The following is an 18,824-nucleotide window of genomic DNA, read 5'->3' as shown; positions in this document are numbered from 1 at the left end:
GGATCGTATCGTTTGGTATTGGATTACCGGCATTTAAACTCGCATTGCCGTAACTGTGCAGTACAGAATACTCACGGCTCTGCCCTAGTGGATAGTCTTGTGCGTAAGCGTTTTAAAACAACGCTTGACATTTCCAACGGTTTTTATGCCCACAGATTGGATAGCTTAAGCTCCCAATGGACCAGTTTTACGTGCGCTGGCGTCCAAAAACAATTCCGGCGTCTCCCAATGGGCTATAAGAATAGTCCTGGTATATTTACCGCTCGCATAGTCTCTCTTTTGGAGAGAATCGACCCAGATGCTTGCTCGTACGTGGATGACATATATCTCACAGACGACAAAATTTGGGAGCATCTGTGTCGTGTAAATTTGATTATTTGTACCTTTGCAGATATGGGTTACAAATTTAACTTTGCAAAATCGCACATTGCTGAGTACACAGTGTTGTTCCTGGGCTATGAGCTCAATAATGAAGGTAGAGGTTTGGCTCCTCACTTCTTGGAGAAATGCGCACAGTTGCGCGCTCCTACAACTCTGAAAAAATTACAGTCTTTACTGGGTTTTTTAAATTTCGGGAGGACATACATTCCGGAATATGCCCAGCGTATCAAGCCTTTGTATGTTTTGATACAACGAAATTTTTCCAAATCATGCTGGCTGCCTGAACACTCAGCCATCTTGCAGTCCTTGCAGGCTGATCTGCTCGCTTCTAAGTTCTTACTGACTCGTGATAACCATACCAACCTGGTGATAAGAATAATACCGGGGACAGTTGGTTTCACGTACCTCACTTTTAATGAAGGAGACACAGTACCTATTGCTTACAAGTCACACTTGTACACTTCGGCTGAGATGCGGTTTCCCACTGTGGAAAAGGTTTTAACAGCTGTGCAGATGGCTATTCTTAAGGAACGAGCTCTGTCACAGGGGAAACGCATGTTGGTTGTTACACCCTGTCCTCATTTGGAGGCAGTCACGAAAGCCAGTGTACCTAATTCAAAAGCTTTGCACCCTCGGTGGATTCAGTGGGCTGCGTCCTTGACGTCCACGGATGTCACGTTTATTTTTGACGCCTCGTTGCGGTCGCAAGAGTACTTGCAGTATGAGTTTGTTCATCCTGCTCCTCTAGCTATGCGACCTTTGGAGGACTTCCATTGCATCATTTACACTGATGGTTCGGCGCAGGTTGCGCATGGCTCTAAACATGCCTACGTTTCCGCATGCGCCATTGTGGTCGGTGCTATGTTGAACGATGAGTTCATATCCAGGGAAGTGCACACACTGCCACTGGGCGATTGCACCGCACAATTAGCAGAGCTTCGTGCTCTCTTAATAGCGTTGGAGTACGCAGATACTAGTGTTACTACTCTTATTGTAAGTGATTTGTTCTACTGTGTCCAGTCTTACAATGAAAACGTGTTCTTTTGGATTCAGAATGACTTTCGTGATTCCAAGGGTAGCACAATAAAACATAAGATGATCTGGGTTCGAGTGGCGGAGCTTAAGGCTACGTTGCCGCTCGCTTTTGTAATTCATACTCTTGGCCACCAGCGTGTTGGAGTCCACGCTGTCGGTAACTCGCTTGCTGATGAAGCAGCGAAATCAGCGGTGTCTACATACTTAGTTGCAGCAGTTACACGGTCCAAAAGTAAGATTGATAGTGACATCTTGGCGGCTGTTGCTGCCACTGAGAAGGGAGGTAAACATCCTACGGGGTTCCCTTCGAAGTACACATACCACTTAAGTCCCAAAAAGGTTCCTTTTGTGAAAATTCCTGATGTTGGGGAACGTTTAACTCGGATCGCAGGGCTGACTTGATTACAGCGGCTCATGAAGGTGTGGCGTCTGCGCATGCGGGCGTCTCAGCCACTGTAACTCAATTACAACAACGTTTCTGGTGGCGGGGACTGTACAAACAGACGCGTGATTATGTCCTTCTTTGTGACATTTGTCAGCAGATTAAACCTTCGACTGCTGCGCGTCCGCCACAGACACAGTTGTACATTTCTAATAAACCACTATGTTGTGTTTATTTAGATCACTGCGGTCCTTTTTCATCTGATACTGCGTATAAATACATCTTAGTAGCAGTTGATTCATGCACACGCTTTGTGTGGGTCTGGCCCCATCGCAGCGCTGATTCACGGACTGTCATTAGAGATTTGCTTATCTTTGTAGGGATTTTTGCCTGCGGTACCTTACATTCGGATCAGGGTCCGGCTTTCGCCTCTAAGGCGTATAAGGATGCCATGACTTCGATGGGGGTCCAAGTCAAGTTTTCGTCTCCCTACAGACCTGAGGGTAATAGTGTAGTGGAGCGAATGAACCGTGATTTAAAGCAATCTTTGACAGCTCGAGTTATAGGCACTGGCAGAAACTGGCTGACCCACCTCAATGGCGTGCAGCGTGCTCTTAATAATCTCCCTAGAAGGTCTCTGGGTGGGCGGACCCCGTACGGAATGCTCTTTGGCATCAAGATGTACGTCCCTGACCTTGACGGTCTAGATTGCGTGGCTCGCGCCACAACCTTTGACGTAGATGAACATTGTAATGTTTTACAGGATCTACAAAAGACCAGAGACAGTCTTGCAAAGGAACATTTGCCCTCCACGTCGGATGTTGCGTTGCAGATCCCGGTAGTCGGCTGGCTACCCCAAGTTGGAGAACTGGTTCGAGAGAAGATAGATAACAAGAAAGAATTTGGTCCTTCATATCGACCTCCGGTTCCAGTACTTGGAGTGAAGGGCACAAGAACAGTCATTTTACCACCACTTCCTGGTCGTAAGGAAAACAGGTTTATCTCAATTGACAATGTCAAGATACACAGAGTGGCCGATTCTTCTTAGCATGACACCGGCTGTTTCCTGTCCTTCCATTGTGAGAAATTCAGTTTTGCCCCCTGCTTCTAATCATGAAACTGAAGTGGCAATCGAGTTGCCTGCTATTTCCAGTCCTTTATTAAGTACTTTTCCCGGTACAGACCTTGCTGAATTAGACTACACTTACCCCACTGACTTGTCCATGCCTGACCTGCAAGCCCGTTTGGCCACAGAATCCAGATTTTCATTTGACACCGTTTCCAATGCCTCGAAGAAACCCTCACGTTTTGCAGTTTATGCCAGCTTATTTAAAAACATTTTTTGATTCCCCCATGGACATATATTTGGCTGGTGCTTTTTTCAATTTACCTTTTTATGTCAATTGGGTTTGTGTTTTATTTTGTCCGACTTATGAATGGACACTATGTCGAAGAAAGAACATGCATTCGACATCTAAATGGAACTTTGGCCCCCCTTTCCTCATCGCATTCTGCACACAGATTGAAGAGAGACTTGACGTTTGTTAACATCACTGCTTGGCCTGTCCTTGATGGGATAGTGTGGGATGCCGTTAGGTTTCAAATTCATGGCCCTACCGAGGTTGTTAATGTCCCTAATGTGCTTAGAGTTAACATGGGGGATGTGGTGAAACAAAACATACGTTCTGATGATTGGGATGTTCAGGCCGTAGAATCTTTGTTTTCTGATTTGAAATACTATGCTGCCTTTGATGCGGAAGATTTGTACTTAGAATCTGCTAATTATGGTGATTTGTTTTGCTTTCAACATTTTGGCAATCACTTCTTACATAAAACTGCATCCAGAAGGAATATTGTAAATTATACACAATGGGAGCATTGCCCAGCTCCTAAACAAGGCAGTTCAAATTCTTTTTTGAGAAAGTACACTTATTTTACTGACTTCAATCAGTCTAATCCCGAGTCCTTTTATTTCAAAATGACACAGAAGCCTATGTCCAAGGTTAGACTTACCAATACCAAATTGTTGTATTCGAAGTCCTTTCTTGATCAGCTGGCTATTGGCGGCTATGAATTATGGAAGGAAACTATTGACTTAAAATCTGTTTGGGGTTCTAAAAGCTGGCAGGTACAAGGCACTGAGGCTTTGCACCGGGCTTGTCTCATCCCGAATCAAATGTTGTTTTTGAATTCCTCTAATTCACAAACGACGTGCTTTGGATTGGCTACTTCTAAAAAATTAAATTCTCCGACCATCCCAGAGTTAGAAGAATATTCTGGCTGGAGTAATTATACTCAGTTTTCGATTAGGGACTTGCAAACCCTATTGCTGAATTCATCCTTTAACATATCCAGTATGGATCCGAAGGGTTGGCTGATGTGGCACAGAAGTGCTGATTCATGCCAGCACCGTTTTCTAGGTTTATCTGAGGGCTTTACACTGGTGAGACCCGATCCACGTTTTGAAACCGAGCATTCTGTCACCACTTACTCTGTAGGCAAATTATGTCAAAATTGGCTGAAACATTCAACATTGTCTGCTGTTAAATTACATCTTGCAAAGCTGAATGATGATGTGGATTTAAATGATTTCATAAAGGGCCCTGCTAGTGGTAGATCAAAGAGATGGATATATGCTGTTTACAATGAAATCTGGAAGACGTCACAGATTGAGGCTGCGACACGCCTTAGAGCTATAGATCAAGCCAATCTAGAAAAGGTGCTTGCTGTGGTGGATAATAGTATTAACATGCTTTCTTCCCGCATTTACACTTTAGATAATATTGTGTCTTCTGTAGTGGATATTGTGCATGATGAGGTGTCTGTGTTGTACCATGGCCAGAATCAATTACGTTCTATCATGCAATTTGCATGGACCCTTCAAACGTTGAAGGCTGGCAAGGTGCCATGGACCTACATGAATGTTTCTTCTCTCTTTGCCCCCTTTAATTTGACTGACAAGCAGCGCTTGCTTTCCATGCGGGATGCTTCGTTTTCTATGCTACATATTGAGAGATTAGAGTCCTTGCCTTTTTCTGTGGCAGAAGCCAACACTGCAATGTGGCTTATCCACGGTTTAATTACTTTACCTTTTGCATTGTATAAATTCACAAATTGTATGCGATATGTTGCCATAGGTCGCTATGAGCCCTTAGGTAGTGCATTTCTCCATGAAGTCTGGTCCCTTCCTTTCACTTATAGATGTTTGAAAGACGGGCAGGAGGTTTATCTGAATAGGGAGGAGTGTACAGAAACACCAGACCATTCGTTAATGTGTAGACACATACAATTACACGGTTCTTGCAATCAGGACCGGCCAAACTTGGCATGTGTTTTGAAAGGGACTCCTGTACCAGCAATCATCCCCGACTTTTACCTTACTGGGGAACGGAAGTTATTTACTTTTGAATAATGAAGATTGTTGCAGGTTAATTAAAGGTGTAGCTTATGTGGTAACCGTAACTGAGCGTGTCGTTTGCTGCAGAAATGTCCTGTATCCACCCACACATGAAAATAGGGAGGTTTCCATTTGGCCACGCATCCCAACCTTGAAAGCAGAATTCAGCGGCATGAGCAGAATAAGGGCTCTATTGTCCCAGAAAGAAGTGGCCTTGAGTTCGGCTAGGGAGACTTTCGTTCTTCACATAGCTAACACCCGGACTGAGGTTCAGGCCCTTTTAAATATTGATTTACCGTTGCATTTCAGCGAGATGGTACATTCTATCTTTAACGCGTCCTCCACAACTGGGCTGGAACATTCTGTTAGCAGTGGTCTTGTAACTTCATTTGAAAAAATCTTTGGAGTCATTCCTGCTTTCTTCCATTCCATTTTTTCGAGTTTGTTTGGTGGATTTCCGGTTATACTGGCACTAGCGGCAGCCGTTCTAGTGGTTGTTTGCTTCCTTAAATATGGATGCCCCACATGTGGAAGGAGCCGCCCAGCCCCTCCTGGCGTTGTTTCGCAACCGGATGCTTGAATATTATGGCACGCTGCCGCTTGCGATTTTAAGCACGGCATATGGATTATCGTTTCAATTTTCCTACTTCACCTGTGCCCAGCCTGTGTTTCATTGCCTAAGCTGTGATTTTGACTGGGCCATTGATTTGTGTCTCTGCGGACCGGTTTCTCCTGAAGTCGACTTTAATCAGCTGATGAGTCCCATCGTTACTCACGAGTTGGTTTGTACTGGCGAAAGGATTATGGCCTTAGCAGCGATGCATGGACTAATGGGTCCTTGGAACATTCTTACAGCAGCGCAAGATTTCTTGGCACTGAGCTTTCTTGAAAACCCACCGAGTTGTCCTCTGATGGTAATAGAGGCTCCAGTATTGGGAGAACACATTTGTTCTTTTCCTCTTTTGAATTGGATGGCTGTACTGTTTTCGGATGAAGACGGTGATTTCCTGTTGGAGGCTGTTGCTGCATATTTTGCATATTCGGTCATGCCTTGATGAACCTTATTGGTTTATGATGATGCCCCACTTTTTGCATTTTTTCACCTCCCAGTCCTACTGGCTTGAGTGCTGTTGAATTCTGTAATTGACATTTTATATTTGGATTTGATTACTATATTTTTTTATAATTATAAAGTTGTTCATAGTCCTTGAACTCTGCTTTCATGAAGTTGCCCTTCTCTTATCTTATCTTATCTTATCCGTCCTCGGATCATGGGGGGGTGTCATATAGCTACTGTATATCTTTATAATGCGTTAAGTTAGCATAGGCTGATTACATGTTTAAACGCCATTTTTCCTTTTGCTGCTTCTGCACACGACACTTAATTGTTGATTTAGCTTTCAACCTAGTAGTTCGTTGTGGTTTACATGAGAATAATATGTTATTACTCTGATAGCAGCTTTGCTTAATAAACTATGTCTGTACAGAGACTGCTGAAGCTTTAGGAATAACACGATACAGAATTGTTATGAGGTCTGATCTTCGCGCCTCCATAGACATAACATAAGTGCAGCTTCTGCCAACTTTGGGCTTCAGGCGGGTTTTATATTGCTTTGCTTGAAGCACACAAACACACTTGATGCTGTTCGCATGCAGAGAGAGCTGGTGTATGCTGATGTGATCTCTTCATTCTAGGATCCTGAGGTATGGGCCCGTCCTGTTAAAACCCAAAGAGACCTTCTTAGCTATTAATATAATATGTGTGTTAGGGAGTGGGTGAAATAAGTGTTGTTAACCCTTATTCATTACAGCATGTTAGCATGCTGTCTCCATTTGCTTTCTATGGACTAGTAACTATGCTGATAACTTTGCTTCTGATAATATGTCTCCTTGTATTATCTAAGATACTGCGCCTGAGAAGACGGCATTAGTAAATAAATATTTCAAATGTGCACGTGTCCTCATTTACTCCAAGTTCTGGTTTGAAATGATTGTATAACTAAAGAGTGCTCATGTGTTCCACGTAACCTGAGGTATTGTAAGCTCATGTTCTGGTTTGTCTAAACATTGGGAGTTTGTTATGACCAATGAGACACTGTAGCTAGCTCGGTAAGGGGTTTGTTGGGTACTAAGGTGAGTTTTGGGTCACCCTAATTCGCTGAGGTTCCAATCCTCTGTGCACAGTTCTGTGGGAGAACAGAAACCCTGCTACAAAGTGGCTTGTTGCACAGCAGAATTGACCAAATTGCAGTGTCGTTTAGTGGAATGGCATGTCGTAGAGTGGAGTGGAGTGTCATAGCGTGTTGTATAGTATAGCAGAGTGGCATAGAGTGGAGGGCCATAGAGTGGAGCTGAATGTTGTAGAGTGGAGTGGCATATCATAGGGAAGAGTAGAGTGTCGTGTCAGAGTTGCGTGTTGTAGAGTGCCTTAGAGTGAAAGGATGTAGAGTATAGTGGCGTAGAGTGCAGTGGCGTGTTGCAGACTGGAGTGAGGTGTCAAACAGTGCAGTGGCAACTCGTAGAGTGGAGTGGCATGGAGTGAAGTGTCCTATAGTGGAGAATGCAAAAACAACCGTTGATGGTCAGAATGCAGAACAATGTCATACATTCACCCCAGTACAGAGATCTGGGCCAAAATCCATCGTTTTTTTGCTCACCATGCCATTCCAGTTTGAACCCAGCCATATGCAAATCAGTCTTGACCCTGTGCCTCATGGAACAGTCCAGCCCGAACTGCCAAGCCAGGTCCTCCCTGGACTGGAAATAAGCATCCTAGGACCAAGCTATCCTGGCTGAAGAGGGGTAAAACCCCGAAACCGGTCCTAGGATGCTTGTTTCCGGTCCAGGGAGGACCTGGCTTGGACTGGCTTGGGCTGGACTGTTCCCATGAGGCACAGGGTCAAGACTGATTTGCTTATGGCCAGGTCTAATCTGGGGTGGCATGGTGAGCAAAAGAATGATGGATTTAACCCAGATCTCTTGGCTGGGGGTGAATGTTATGATTTGTTCTGCATTCCGTCCATCAATTGTGTGTCTTTTTCTTTCTCGTCCTAAGTGCACCAGGTATGCCCATACGTGGGTCCTGGGCTCACTGTGCCACTGGAATCAAGCTATCCTGGCTGAAGAGGGGTGAAACCCCGAAACCGGTCCTAGGATGCTTGTTTCCGGTACAGGGAGGACCTGGCTTGGCAGTTCGGGCTGGACTGTTCCCATGAGGCACAGGGTCAAGACTGATTTGCATATGGCCAGGTCTAAACTGGGGTGGCATGGTGAGCAAAAGAATGATGGATTTAACCCAGATCTCTTGACTGGGGGTGAATGTTTTGATTTGTTCTGCATTAGGTCCATCAATGTTGTGTCTTTTTCTATAGTGGAGAGGCATGTTGTAGAGTGGTGTGGCATGGCATAGAGTATAATGGCATGTCATGGAGTGACATGTTGTATAGTGGATTTCAGTGGAGTAGAGTGTTGGAGAGTGGAGTGGCATGCTACAGAGTAGAATGGAGTTGTGCGTCATACAGTCTGTTAGAGTGTGGGGCGTAGAGTGGAGTGGCTAGAGTAGACTGCATTGAGAGGAGTGGAGTGGCGTGGAGTGACGAAGTTTCAGCTGTGGAACGAAACGCGTTGGCTGATGTCTAATTTTAAATTTGAATCATAATAAAAGATATTTGTGGACACACTTTGAGCTCACTGACTTTATTCTGGTGCACCTTCCCTTTTATACAAATTGGTTATCTGGTTTCCAGTGGAGTGGAAGTGTGGCGAACTCCGGAAGCTGTTGCACAGACTTTTTAATTTTTTTATCCTTACTTTGGAATCGATGTGCTGAACCTTGGTCAGCCGCATTCTATCCTTTTTGTAAATATATATATATATATATATATATATATATATATATATATATATACATACATATATATATATATATACATATATATATATATATATACACACATATATATATATATGCACATATATATATATGTTAAAATGACATTATATTTAGGTGTAGAACAAAAGACATTCATTTATATTGAAAAAATAAAATCTTAAAACTTCACTAACAAAACAAGGGGAAAAAGGACATTATAATTATGAGACAATGCCAGTCATAGTGTGATGTTTTAAACCCCTAAAATCATTGAAATTCACCAGTTATAGTTTGGTAAGGTAACTATCATTTGCGCCTTCACTATTTACTGCTGATGACCTTGCATGTTACGTCACTGATGACATGTCCAGTGACAACATTCTTGAAATCATTCATGATATCTCTAAGAAATCAGTACGGAAAAACAGCAAAACCTCTTTTTCGCTTTGTCCTTGGTGTTATAACTGTCCCTAATGTACTTCTGCTACAACTATCCTTACAGGCGTCAGTTCCAGCTCACTCTACAGACACTTTTCTCTTCACTTTCTCTTTTCTGCTTTCTTATGTTGGGTGGAAGTAGTGTAGAGACCCTGATCCTTCTGGAGCTCTCGGCAGCGCTGACGCTGTTGACCATTCCCTGCTGTCGGCTCATCTCTAGTATACTGCTGTAACATCTTTGTCTCTTGACTAATTAGAATCCTAGCTTCCAGACAGGCTACAGGTTGTGTCTCTATCTCCGATCAATCCACGTTTGTGCCTCTACGGAGTGCCACGGGGGTCTTCTTTCGAACCCCACACTTCTCAAGGCATATGTTGCACCACTGGCAGGTCTCATAAAGTGTTTTGACTTCCAGGTTTGTGTGTATGCAGATGGCACTCCAATCTTGATGCATCTGGACAGCCCTTCCACAAGTCCCATGGTTCCCAGCATTGCCCCCCCCTTTTTTTTAAAAAAATTTTATTGAAACAGACTTGCAATATGTTCATGTGCATCATATTCTGTACTGGTAAGAACATTTTCTTCTCAGGTCATACTGGCATGGGTTCATCACACAATAGGTTATACAGTATAGGTATAGTGAATAAACAAAATTGTTATTCTTCCTCATCATCTGAGCTCTGATTTATCGTTGGCGGGGTGCAAATTCCGCCCCTGAAGGTGTTTCATTTACCCCACATTCTCTCCCATTTTTAGGGCATCCTCAGTGGACATATGTGGCTTTTTTCCGCTGTGGCGCCCATTTTTTGCCTAGCAGATGGCGGCCAAGGTTCTCAAACTCCAAAATAACATAATTTATGATTACCAGAGGTCCTCCTATAAGTTTGGACTTCAGCATGGTAGTGTTGTGAGCTAGACCCTCTACTGACTCCTGTAGTTTGTCTTCAAAATATTGGGGTCATGTTTGACCCCCCCCCATTCTCTCCTTCCCACCACAAGTCAATAAGGTAGCAGATGTGTTTTGCTCTTCTTAGGACTCTTGCCAATCCTACTCTTTGTAACCTGGAAGCAGTAGACTGGTTATTCAAGCCTCAATTTCTTCCAGGCTAGATTTGGGTAATTCCTCTGAATTTAACTGATGAATGTTTGTATCTATGTATATGATAGTTCTATGGCTTCAGCCAAGCCAAAAGGCAGTAGAGCCCTGTACAGGGTCAAAGGCAAGCATAAAGTGAAAGAGTGACAGAAGAGATTCCTGGTTTGCTGCTTTTTAAAAAAAAAGTATATTATATTGGTTTTTCATTGCATACATATTATATATATCATAACCCCCAAATAGTGTTCTGTCCCATGCAGCCCCCCTCCTTGCATGTATCGTCAGCAGTCAACAATTACTTTGCAAATCAAACATTGCTAACCACAAATAATTTGCATTTTCCATATTAATCCGAATCCGGAGTCTGTCCCTCTTCTTCCGGGTGTCTATATTGTTTCATATTAATGAATGCTATTTCCTCCTAATTATATTACCACCCTCACCATGGTACTGAAGCTTTTTCCTCATCCCACATTCCACCATTAACCATATAATCTTATCTGCTTCCCACATTTTATATGTTAGTGCCACACTCTTTTTCTCTTTCTTGGCTGTTTTGCTTGGCTACTGTCATGCCTAATTCCACCACCTTTGTGGCTGCACGCGTATGTTTATTGGTGAGTACCAACCTGAGCCATCTTCCTGAGTGGAAGTCTAGCCAATGCCCCTACTTTCCCCCTACTTTCTGCAAGAATTTGTGTATTTCACACCCTCCCACACCATGTCTATTGTATTTTCCTCATAGTCCTTTGTTTGAAGGATTCACTGCTATTGTGAGGGTTGATCTTCTACATTAATGGGGGTGCAGTGTTATATTATTCATGTGTATACATTTATGGTGTATGAGATTGTGTGTGGCATTTCTGGTGAGTTTCCTACAATTCACTAATATACAGCACCACATGTGTGTTGCGATGCCTCGTCAAGGTCCGTGCCCCAGCGTCCTTTCACTTTATTCAGTTTCTGGCTGTCAATAGGCAGGCATGCCTGGTGGACCCTTGTGACTGGCTTCTACCCCCCTCCCCATTGGACACAACATCCTTGTTAATTTTTCCTAGAATTGACAAAAAACTGGCATGAGGATTCCCCCAATTGGCACAGAAAGCGGCAAAGCCGAAAAGGCGACCTTCCATATATATGTCCCCCAAGTATTGGCGACCACTCCCCCGCATCTCTCTTCATAATCCTCAGCGTGGCTGATGATAGGCTATGTGCCAAATGGATAACTGTGGCATGTACTTGTGTTTATAATGTTCAGTTTCAGCTGCCCTGTTCCAAACTTTGAATATGGTTTGTACTTGTACAGGAATTTATTTAAGCATTTTTTTGGGCATTAAAGACAAGATTTTCAGTGGTTTCAGCCGGATCATAAGATGTATCCATTTAGCGACTGGGCCGGGATGTTCTAGCCATGCTAGGGTTGTGCAGCCTGGTAATAGGGTCTGAAGTTCGGTACCAACATATCACCCTCATCCTGGGGCAATCTCAACATATCCAATGATATTCTACTTCTCCCATCGCCACAGTCTAATTTCCTTATAAACATATCTAGCTTCCGGCGACATGTTTCTGGTATTGACATTGATATAGAGAAGACAAAGGACTATTATCATTTTGCTAAGCATCATTCGTCCAATCACACATTGGATACTTTAGCCATACAGTCAACTAAACGAGATACCTTTGTATATGTAGACGTCGTTCAAATACATAGGCAGATTTATAAGTGAGTATTATGGGGTGGTGTATGAAAGTAATGTTGTCGTCTTTCTGGCGTCTTTAGAGACGAGCCCTAAATGGCTTGACCAAATGGCACTGCTCAAACTAAATCGATCTAATATTGACTGCTGTTTACAAATGATTGTTCATGTTTTAGGATTATGTTTGATGTGACATGCAATCTATGCTAGAATGGATAAACCAGTACTTGGTGAAAGTTGGGATGACCATTTGGCATAAAATTCATTTGACAATGGGACCCGAATACCCAGATATTGATACAATATTAGGCAAAATGTAGGTTATGCAAGAATATTCCTTGTTTATCAATCCCTAGAGAGCCCCTGCTCTTCAAGATCGCTGATGTGTCGAAGAAGTAGTTGTTATTAACTACATCTTGTGTTATGACATTTTTAGGATTCAAGGAGTTAATACAAGAGTAAAGTGAAATCTGCAGCCTGGGGTCCTGGCTTATCAGTGAACCTTATGATAAACATGGCCTCCAGTGCCATTATTTGCTTGGTTTCTATAGTGTGCTTGCACCAAGGCGGTAGTACACTGTTAGAGACATAAGATATGGGAACTAGAGCAGAACAGAGTATCATTGAGCAAAACTGGGTCACTGGATAAATAATGGTCAGACATGCAAAGAATGGGGGGGGGGTAAGAAATCGATCTTGGGTCAGGTAAAGGTGTAAGTCATAAATGCGAGAATGTATGACGTTACAATGCATACATTTATAATCCATGCCTTTACAGCACAGTTTTTACATCGCAACATCCTTTACAACACATACCATTACAATGCATACCATTACATTGCATTTAAGGTAAGTGTTGGATAGTGTAGGGGTAATAATTACTATTCTAACTCCAGTGAGTGCAACAATAGGGTAAGTGTTCGATAGTGTAGGGGTAAATATTACTATTCTAACACCAGTGAGTGCAACAGTAGGGTAAGTGTTCGATAGTGTAGGGGTAAATATTACTATTCTAACTCCAGTGAGTGCAACAGTAGGGTAAGTGTTCGATAGTGTAGGGGTAAATATTACTATTCTAACACCAGTGAGTGCAACAGTAGGGTAAGTGTTGGATAGCGTAGGGGTACTATGCATTGTAATGGTATGCGTTGTGATGACTTGCGATGTAATGCCTGCGTTGTGGTGACATGCATTGTAATGACATGCGTTGTAGTGACATGCAATGTAATGGCTGCGTTGTAATGACATGCTATGTAAAGGATGTTGCGATGTAATGACTGCTATGTAACGGTAGTGTGATGTAATGACTTCGTTGTAAAGGTTGATTCCCAAATGCGAGAAGAGTGGCTTTAATCCTAATATCAATGGAAGAGAGGTCCAAGCGAAACTTGCAGCGCCAAAGAATGCGTGTGCATGAGAGGTTCTGAAGGTACTGATTTCTACTTTCACAGAGTTATTCGCTTTTTAAGTATCTTTGTCTTCCCAAGATGGCGAGGAGCTTTTTCAAAATAAGATGGTTCCATCACTTGTAAGGGTTTGTAAGTGATGCAGCATATTTTGTATTTAATTCTTGCTGAAATGCGAGAATGTATGACGTTAGAACGCATACATTTATAATGCATGCCTTTACAACGCAGTTTTTACATCGCAACATCCTTTACAACGCATTGCATTACATCGCATTATACCTTTACAACGCATACCATTACATTGCATTCAAGGTAAGTTTTGGATAGTATTGGGGTAATAATTACTATTCTAACTCCAGTGAGTGCAACTGCTTTCTAGCAGTATTGGTGGCTGTGGTAATAGTGACTGAACTTAATTAAGCCCTGGAACAGACACAGGGACAGGAAAGGGTGGAGGAAATGCAATCTGTGGCCTGACATAGGCAGGATAACAGGCAGAGCAGATAAGCTGCCCAGCTCTGGTCTACCTTCTCATACATTTATTTGAGTGACTCAATGATCTTGTGTCTGTAGACTGATGGGTTTATGACTTCTGTTCCTTAGAGGGAATCGACCCGGAGACCATGAAGATTGATGTCGCGACTGTGGTCAGCTCTGTGCTCGTCCCCTTCCTGCTGGCTTTACTGGTGGCACTGGGATTTGTATCGTGGAGATGCTGGCAGTCCTCCAAGAAACGTAAGTGTGCAGTATCAGTTGCGCTACGTTGCAAGTACACACTGCTGCTTTCAGCGACCACGGCGTCTGAGAGCCAGGACGTTCCACCACCACATTAGCGTGTCTCCAAGATGGCCACTCGCATGGTGCCAGCGGACTCCCCTCCACACCACAAACAATTGTATTGTATTGTATATATTATTTGTAAAGCGCGACTATCGCTCCAAGGGAGCATCCTGGCGCTGGGCGGAGAGTTAGATAACGCTCAAAATTGCTGAGGTTAATTGCGAGTGATCAAATAACTGGGAATCCGGGGCTGCGAAAATCCAAGTTTTCAGTAATTTCCTAAAGCAAGGTTCTGAATGTGTGGATCTGAGATGGCAGGGGGGCAAGTTCCAGGCCTTAGCCCCAAGGACAGCCACAGATTTCCCACCTTTTGTCTTACACCTAAAAGGGGGAGGTTCTGTGGATCCATAGGAACCTCCTAGGTTATCTGAATTCAAATTCAAGAAGATACTAGTCTGACATCATCGTGGGATTTCCTAGTGAATAATGTCTTCTTCTTGTCTGAGCTAGTCATTCACCTTTCCCAAGGAATTCTTAACTCACTTCTGAACTATTTTCCAAACCCATATAATCCAGTATTTAAGTCCAACTTATTCAACAAAGGTCAACCAAGATACAACTCTTGGGCCTCAGTTACGCGCTGTGTGCACATTCCGAATTTCGCCGAATGGAATGGGGAATTACCACATGGGGCCATTTTTCCCGGCTGTTACAATACACAGAATTCGCTATTCCATGGGGTTTTCCGCATACATCTACCATCTTCTCTGAGCAGGTGGTAGACGTATGCGAGGACCGGTGCGTGGAGTCTGGGGATAAAGAAGAGGCGGTGTGAGGGGGGGGGAGAGAAGTTATTTTGTTTCTAGCAGGCAAAGCACTGTGGGCCTCACTTATTATTTTTTGCTGTAGGGCAGCGCCGCGGGCCTTGCTGCTGTGCTGCCCTTTAACAAAAAAAATGGCAGAAATGCACAGTATCTATCAGATACAGTGCATTGCTGTCTCTTTCCCCTGCGCCCATGCACGACGGGCTGCCGTGCACCAACGCAGGCACTTTTGCACCATGGTGCAAGGATGCCTGTGTTATTTATTTATTTATTTAAAAGGTTTTATAGAGCGCTGGCTAGACCCCGGGGGTATCAGAGCAATTTACATGTGCAAAAAATCAGATTACAGGAATTGTTCAAGCGCGTACTATAAACAATAAATAAAATAAAATGCTCCATTGAGGTATAATAAACAAACACAGCAAAAGCAGATATATTAACATATATAGTGGCAGAGGAGGGGGGAGATTCAGGGCTGAGCTGCGTGTGAGGTAGAAATTAGAAAAGGAGAGGTAGGTGGGAACCAGGATGGGGGAAGAGGGGGGGTAGTGTTGTGGGGATTATTGTTTTTGTGCAGGAAGGGAGACCTTCCTGCACAAAAGCAATCACAAGAGGCTTTTTCCTCTTTCTATGTGTGCCGCAGAATGCACATATAAATAAAACGAATTTCGTTGCCTTCACTGCATCGCATTTGGGGATGCAGAGCGTGCAACAAAATTCATTTTATTTATTTATATGTTTGCTTACCTGTAATCCACCGTAATCCATAGTTTACTACCCCCCCACCCTGCTCATCCCCCTCCCCACGTCACCGCCCGGCAGCTACGCCCACCACCAACCGCAACTGCTTTTGAGTCACTTTTCCCATGTTAAAAGTGACGCAAAAGTGGTGCAAGGGGCTTGTAAATAAGCCCCAGAGTTTCTAAAAAACAAAAGCAGATGTCAATGAGTAAGAGCTGCTCCTTGTCTGGTCCAGGATGAGCCTCTGTAGGCTTTGGATATTTAACTTAGACAAAGGAGCACCCCCCAATGAGCATGACAGATGGTCCTCCACATTTATTTCAAAAACATTAAATAATATGAATATTGATCCCAGAGAAGGACTGTGCGTCTGCCCCTTGGTCTGCCTTCTGCAAAACTAGAAATCGTACAGTTTCCCGCTCGAACCTTAGTGCCAGCAACATTTCAGGCACTCTACAGGCTGGACAAGAGCGGTACAGACAAGAGGGCGTGGCCGTGCTTAATTTGTAAAAAAAACAGAAGTGCCAAGGCCCTCGTTAGGTGTCATTTCAGCTCACGTCATTCATAGCCACCGCCATACTGTAAATTATAATACAAACACAACTACTAGCTATCGCACTCCTATAAGTGTGACAATTCAGACTATTCCAGGGGGAAACATCCTTTACAATGCGGTGTTTACACCGCGGGGCCTTTACGACGCAGCCATCACAACGCAAGTCGTTACTACGACTTGCGCTGGATGGCACTCTCGCTACTGTTACGTGGGCTGGAGTTGGAATAGAAAATTAAAATAATCCACGATCCAGCGCCCTCCAGCCCAAGTCGTTGTAACGACTTGCGCTGTGATAACTGCGTTGTAATGGTAGCGCGGTGTAAACACCGCGTCGTAATGACATACATACATTCCAGGCCCCCAAAGCTATAAGAATGGCTTGGACGACGGGACTTAGTCATTGTTAATGTATATCGAATTTATACACCACTGCTCATCTGTAAATAAAAGAAACAGTGCCACCATGTGACAGACTGCCGTAGGTGCAGGTTTTGGCAATTAAGTGCCGTGCAGAGCACTGGAAATCACCGGTTCGAATTAAGCACTGGGGCATGGCCATGGTGATGATGGTTGTGGTGATGAAGGGTCTGTGTGATATTCAACCTGGTCCTGAACACCTTTGGGTGAAAGGAAAGATGGGGGCGGGGGCTTCCTGCCACTGAGAGTTAAGCTACAATTTTGGGGGCGGCCCTCATTTCTAAAAATGAAGCCCTAAGCATATAACATGGTTTAGAAGAGCAGGAGAAAGAAAATGGACTAAGTAAAGAAGAACTAAAGGAGTGACAAGCTGTAAAACCTGTTGTTCTGCAACTTAGCATCTGCTAAAAGTAGGTCTGCTTCACAAAAGAAGACCTTCTTATATAAAAACTTGAAAAGAGTTATTAAGACATACTAAAGTCTTCATGAATTAAAACACAATGCATGGTGAGTCGCGTGCCCTTGAAATCATATACTGAGAAGAGTTCCCATACCATGTTTCATAATTGCACCTGTGAACAAATTTGAAGCACAAAGAAGTGAGATATAGGACACATTATAATGATAGTATGAGATTGTATAGAAGTGTGTGAGGACCTTGTGGCATAGTGTTGCATCTGAGCTCACTAAAAATTGAAAGCATTCAAGAGAAGATGGCACCCTTCATTCCCATCAGGCAGCTTGTCGCTGGTAAACGCACTCAGCAGACGGTTAAACATCTGGTTGCCTAGACTACACTGGCGTTCCCGCTATTGACCCGGAAGGATATTCTGTGAGCTGCGCAGAGCATTGGGCAAGAAGACCAGCACCAGAACTGCGAGTTCTGCCCTGGAAAATGTAGTCAAACTGGGGCTTCTTCTTTGTGGGCCAAATCAACAACATGAGCTTCTGGAAAGGGGTGTGGGCAAGCCTTATAATCAGCATTTTCCAAGATACAGGTGAGTCCAGAGAATCCCATCTGAGGTTCTCAATCCAAAATGATCTCATTTTCCGTTTGAATTATAGATAACTAGGCATTTGAAATTGATCGATGCTTCACAGTACATTTGTTCCCTTGTATTTTGTTGGGTTCTTCGTCCACTTATCCTTATGTGTGTCCCTGATATTATCTTCTTACTGTTGCAACTTCTACTGGATCTACTTCTGGGTGCCCTCTTCCCAGATGTCAGTGGATGTTTTGTGCCTTACTGTTATCTTCTGTATTCCTCTTATTCCTGAATCAAGAACTACAAGATTTGCAAAAAGGCTTTTCTTATTTTTTGTGGTTTTGACCTGCTGGAATGAAATAGCTGACACCTTTTACATGTACCATTAAGTCCAAGGGGACAATGTGGCTACTGGGAGGAGTCGCCTTTTCCCCGGGCAATCAAGAAGGAAACTCAACAGACCTTCTCAGTCTTTAGTGAAGGGTTTGGGAGCTGTGACTATGGCAAAGACTCCTCTACCCATGTCCTAACAAGAGTGTAGGACAAACATGTGAGAATAAATGCAGTCTCACAAGCAGAACCACCATCTTTGGAGTTTCTGTAGATACTGCTTAAACCACATTGATTATGAGGACTCAGAACATCCTTGGGATGAAGGATGCAACCCTTGTGAGGTGCAGTGTTCCACCACCTCTCATATATATATACTCGCGGAGTCCGTGCAGGATTAGCAAGGGAACAAAATATAGGTGCAGAAAACTTGGACCAAATGTGACGCTGAGGAAATAGGTCAGCTCATCAACCTTTGCA

At 43.5% G+C, this 18,824-nt stretch overlaps 1 protein-coding gene across 1 annotated transcript in view; it reads left to right on the top strand.

The window, feature by feature from the left end:
• LOC144785017 (scavenger receptor cysteine-rich type 1 protein M130-like) overlaps window positions 1-18,824 on the top strand; it is a 196,353-nt gene that overhangs the window by 155,395 nt on the left and 22,134 nt on the right. Inside the window, exon 14 of the mRNA XM_078664134.1 lies at window positions 14,314-14,445. Coding sequence (XP_078520260.1) covers window positions 14,314-14,445 — 132 coding nt within the window. The remainder of the gene's footprint in view (window positions 1-14,313; window positions 14,446-18,824) is intronic.

The sequence above is a fragment of the Lissotriton helveticus genome, chromosome 10 (genome assembly GCF_964261635.1).
Source record: "Lissotriton helveticus chromosome 10, aLisHel1.1, whole genome shotgun sequence".
NCBI classification, from domain to species: Eukaryota; Metazoa; Chordata; class Amphibia; order Caudata; family Salamandridae; genus Lissotriton; species Lissotriton helveticus.
Note: the sequence above shows the minus strand (reverse complement) of the source record. Positions and strands in the feature narration are given on the sequence as shown.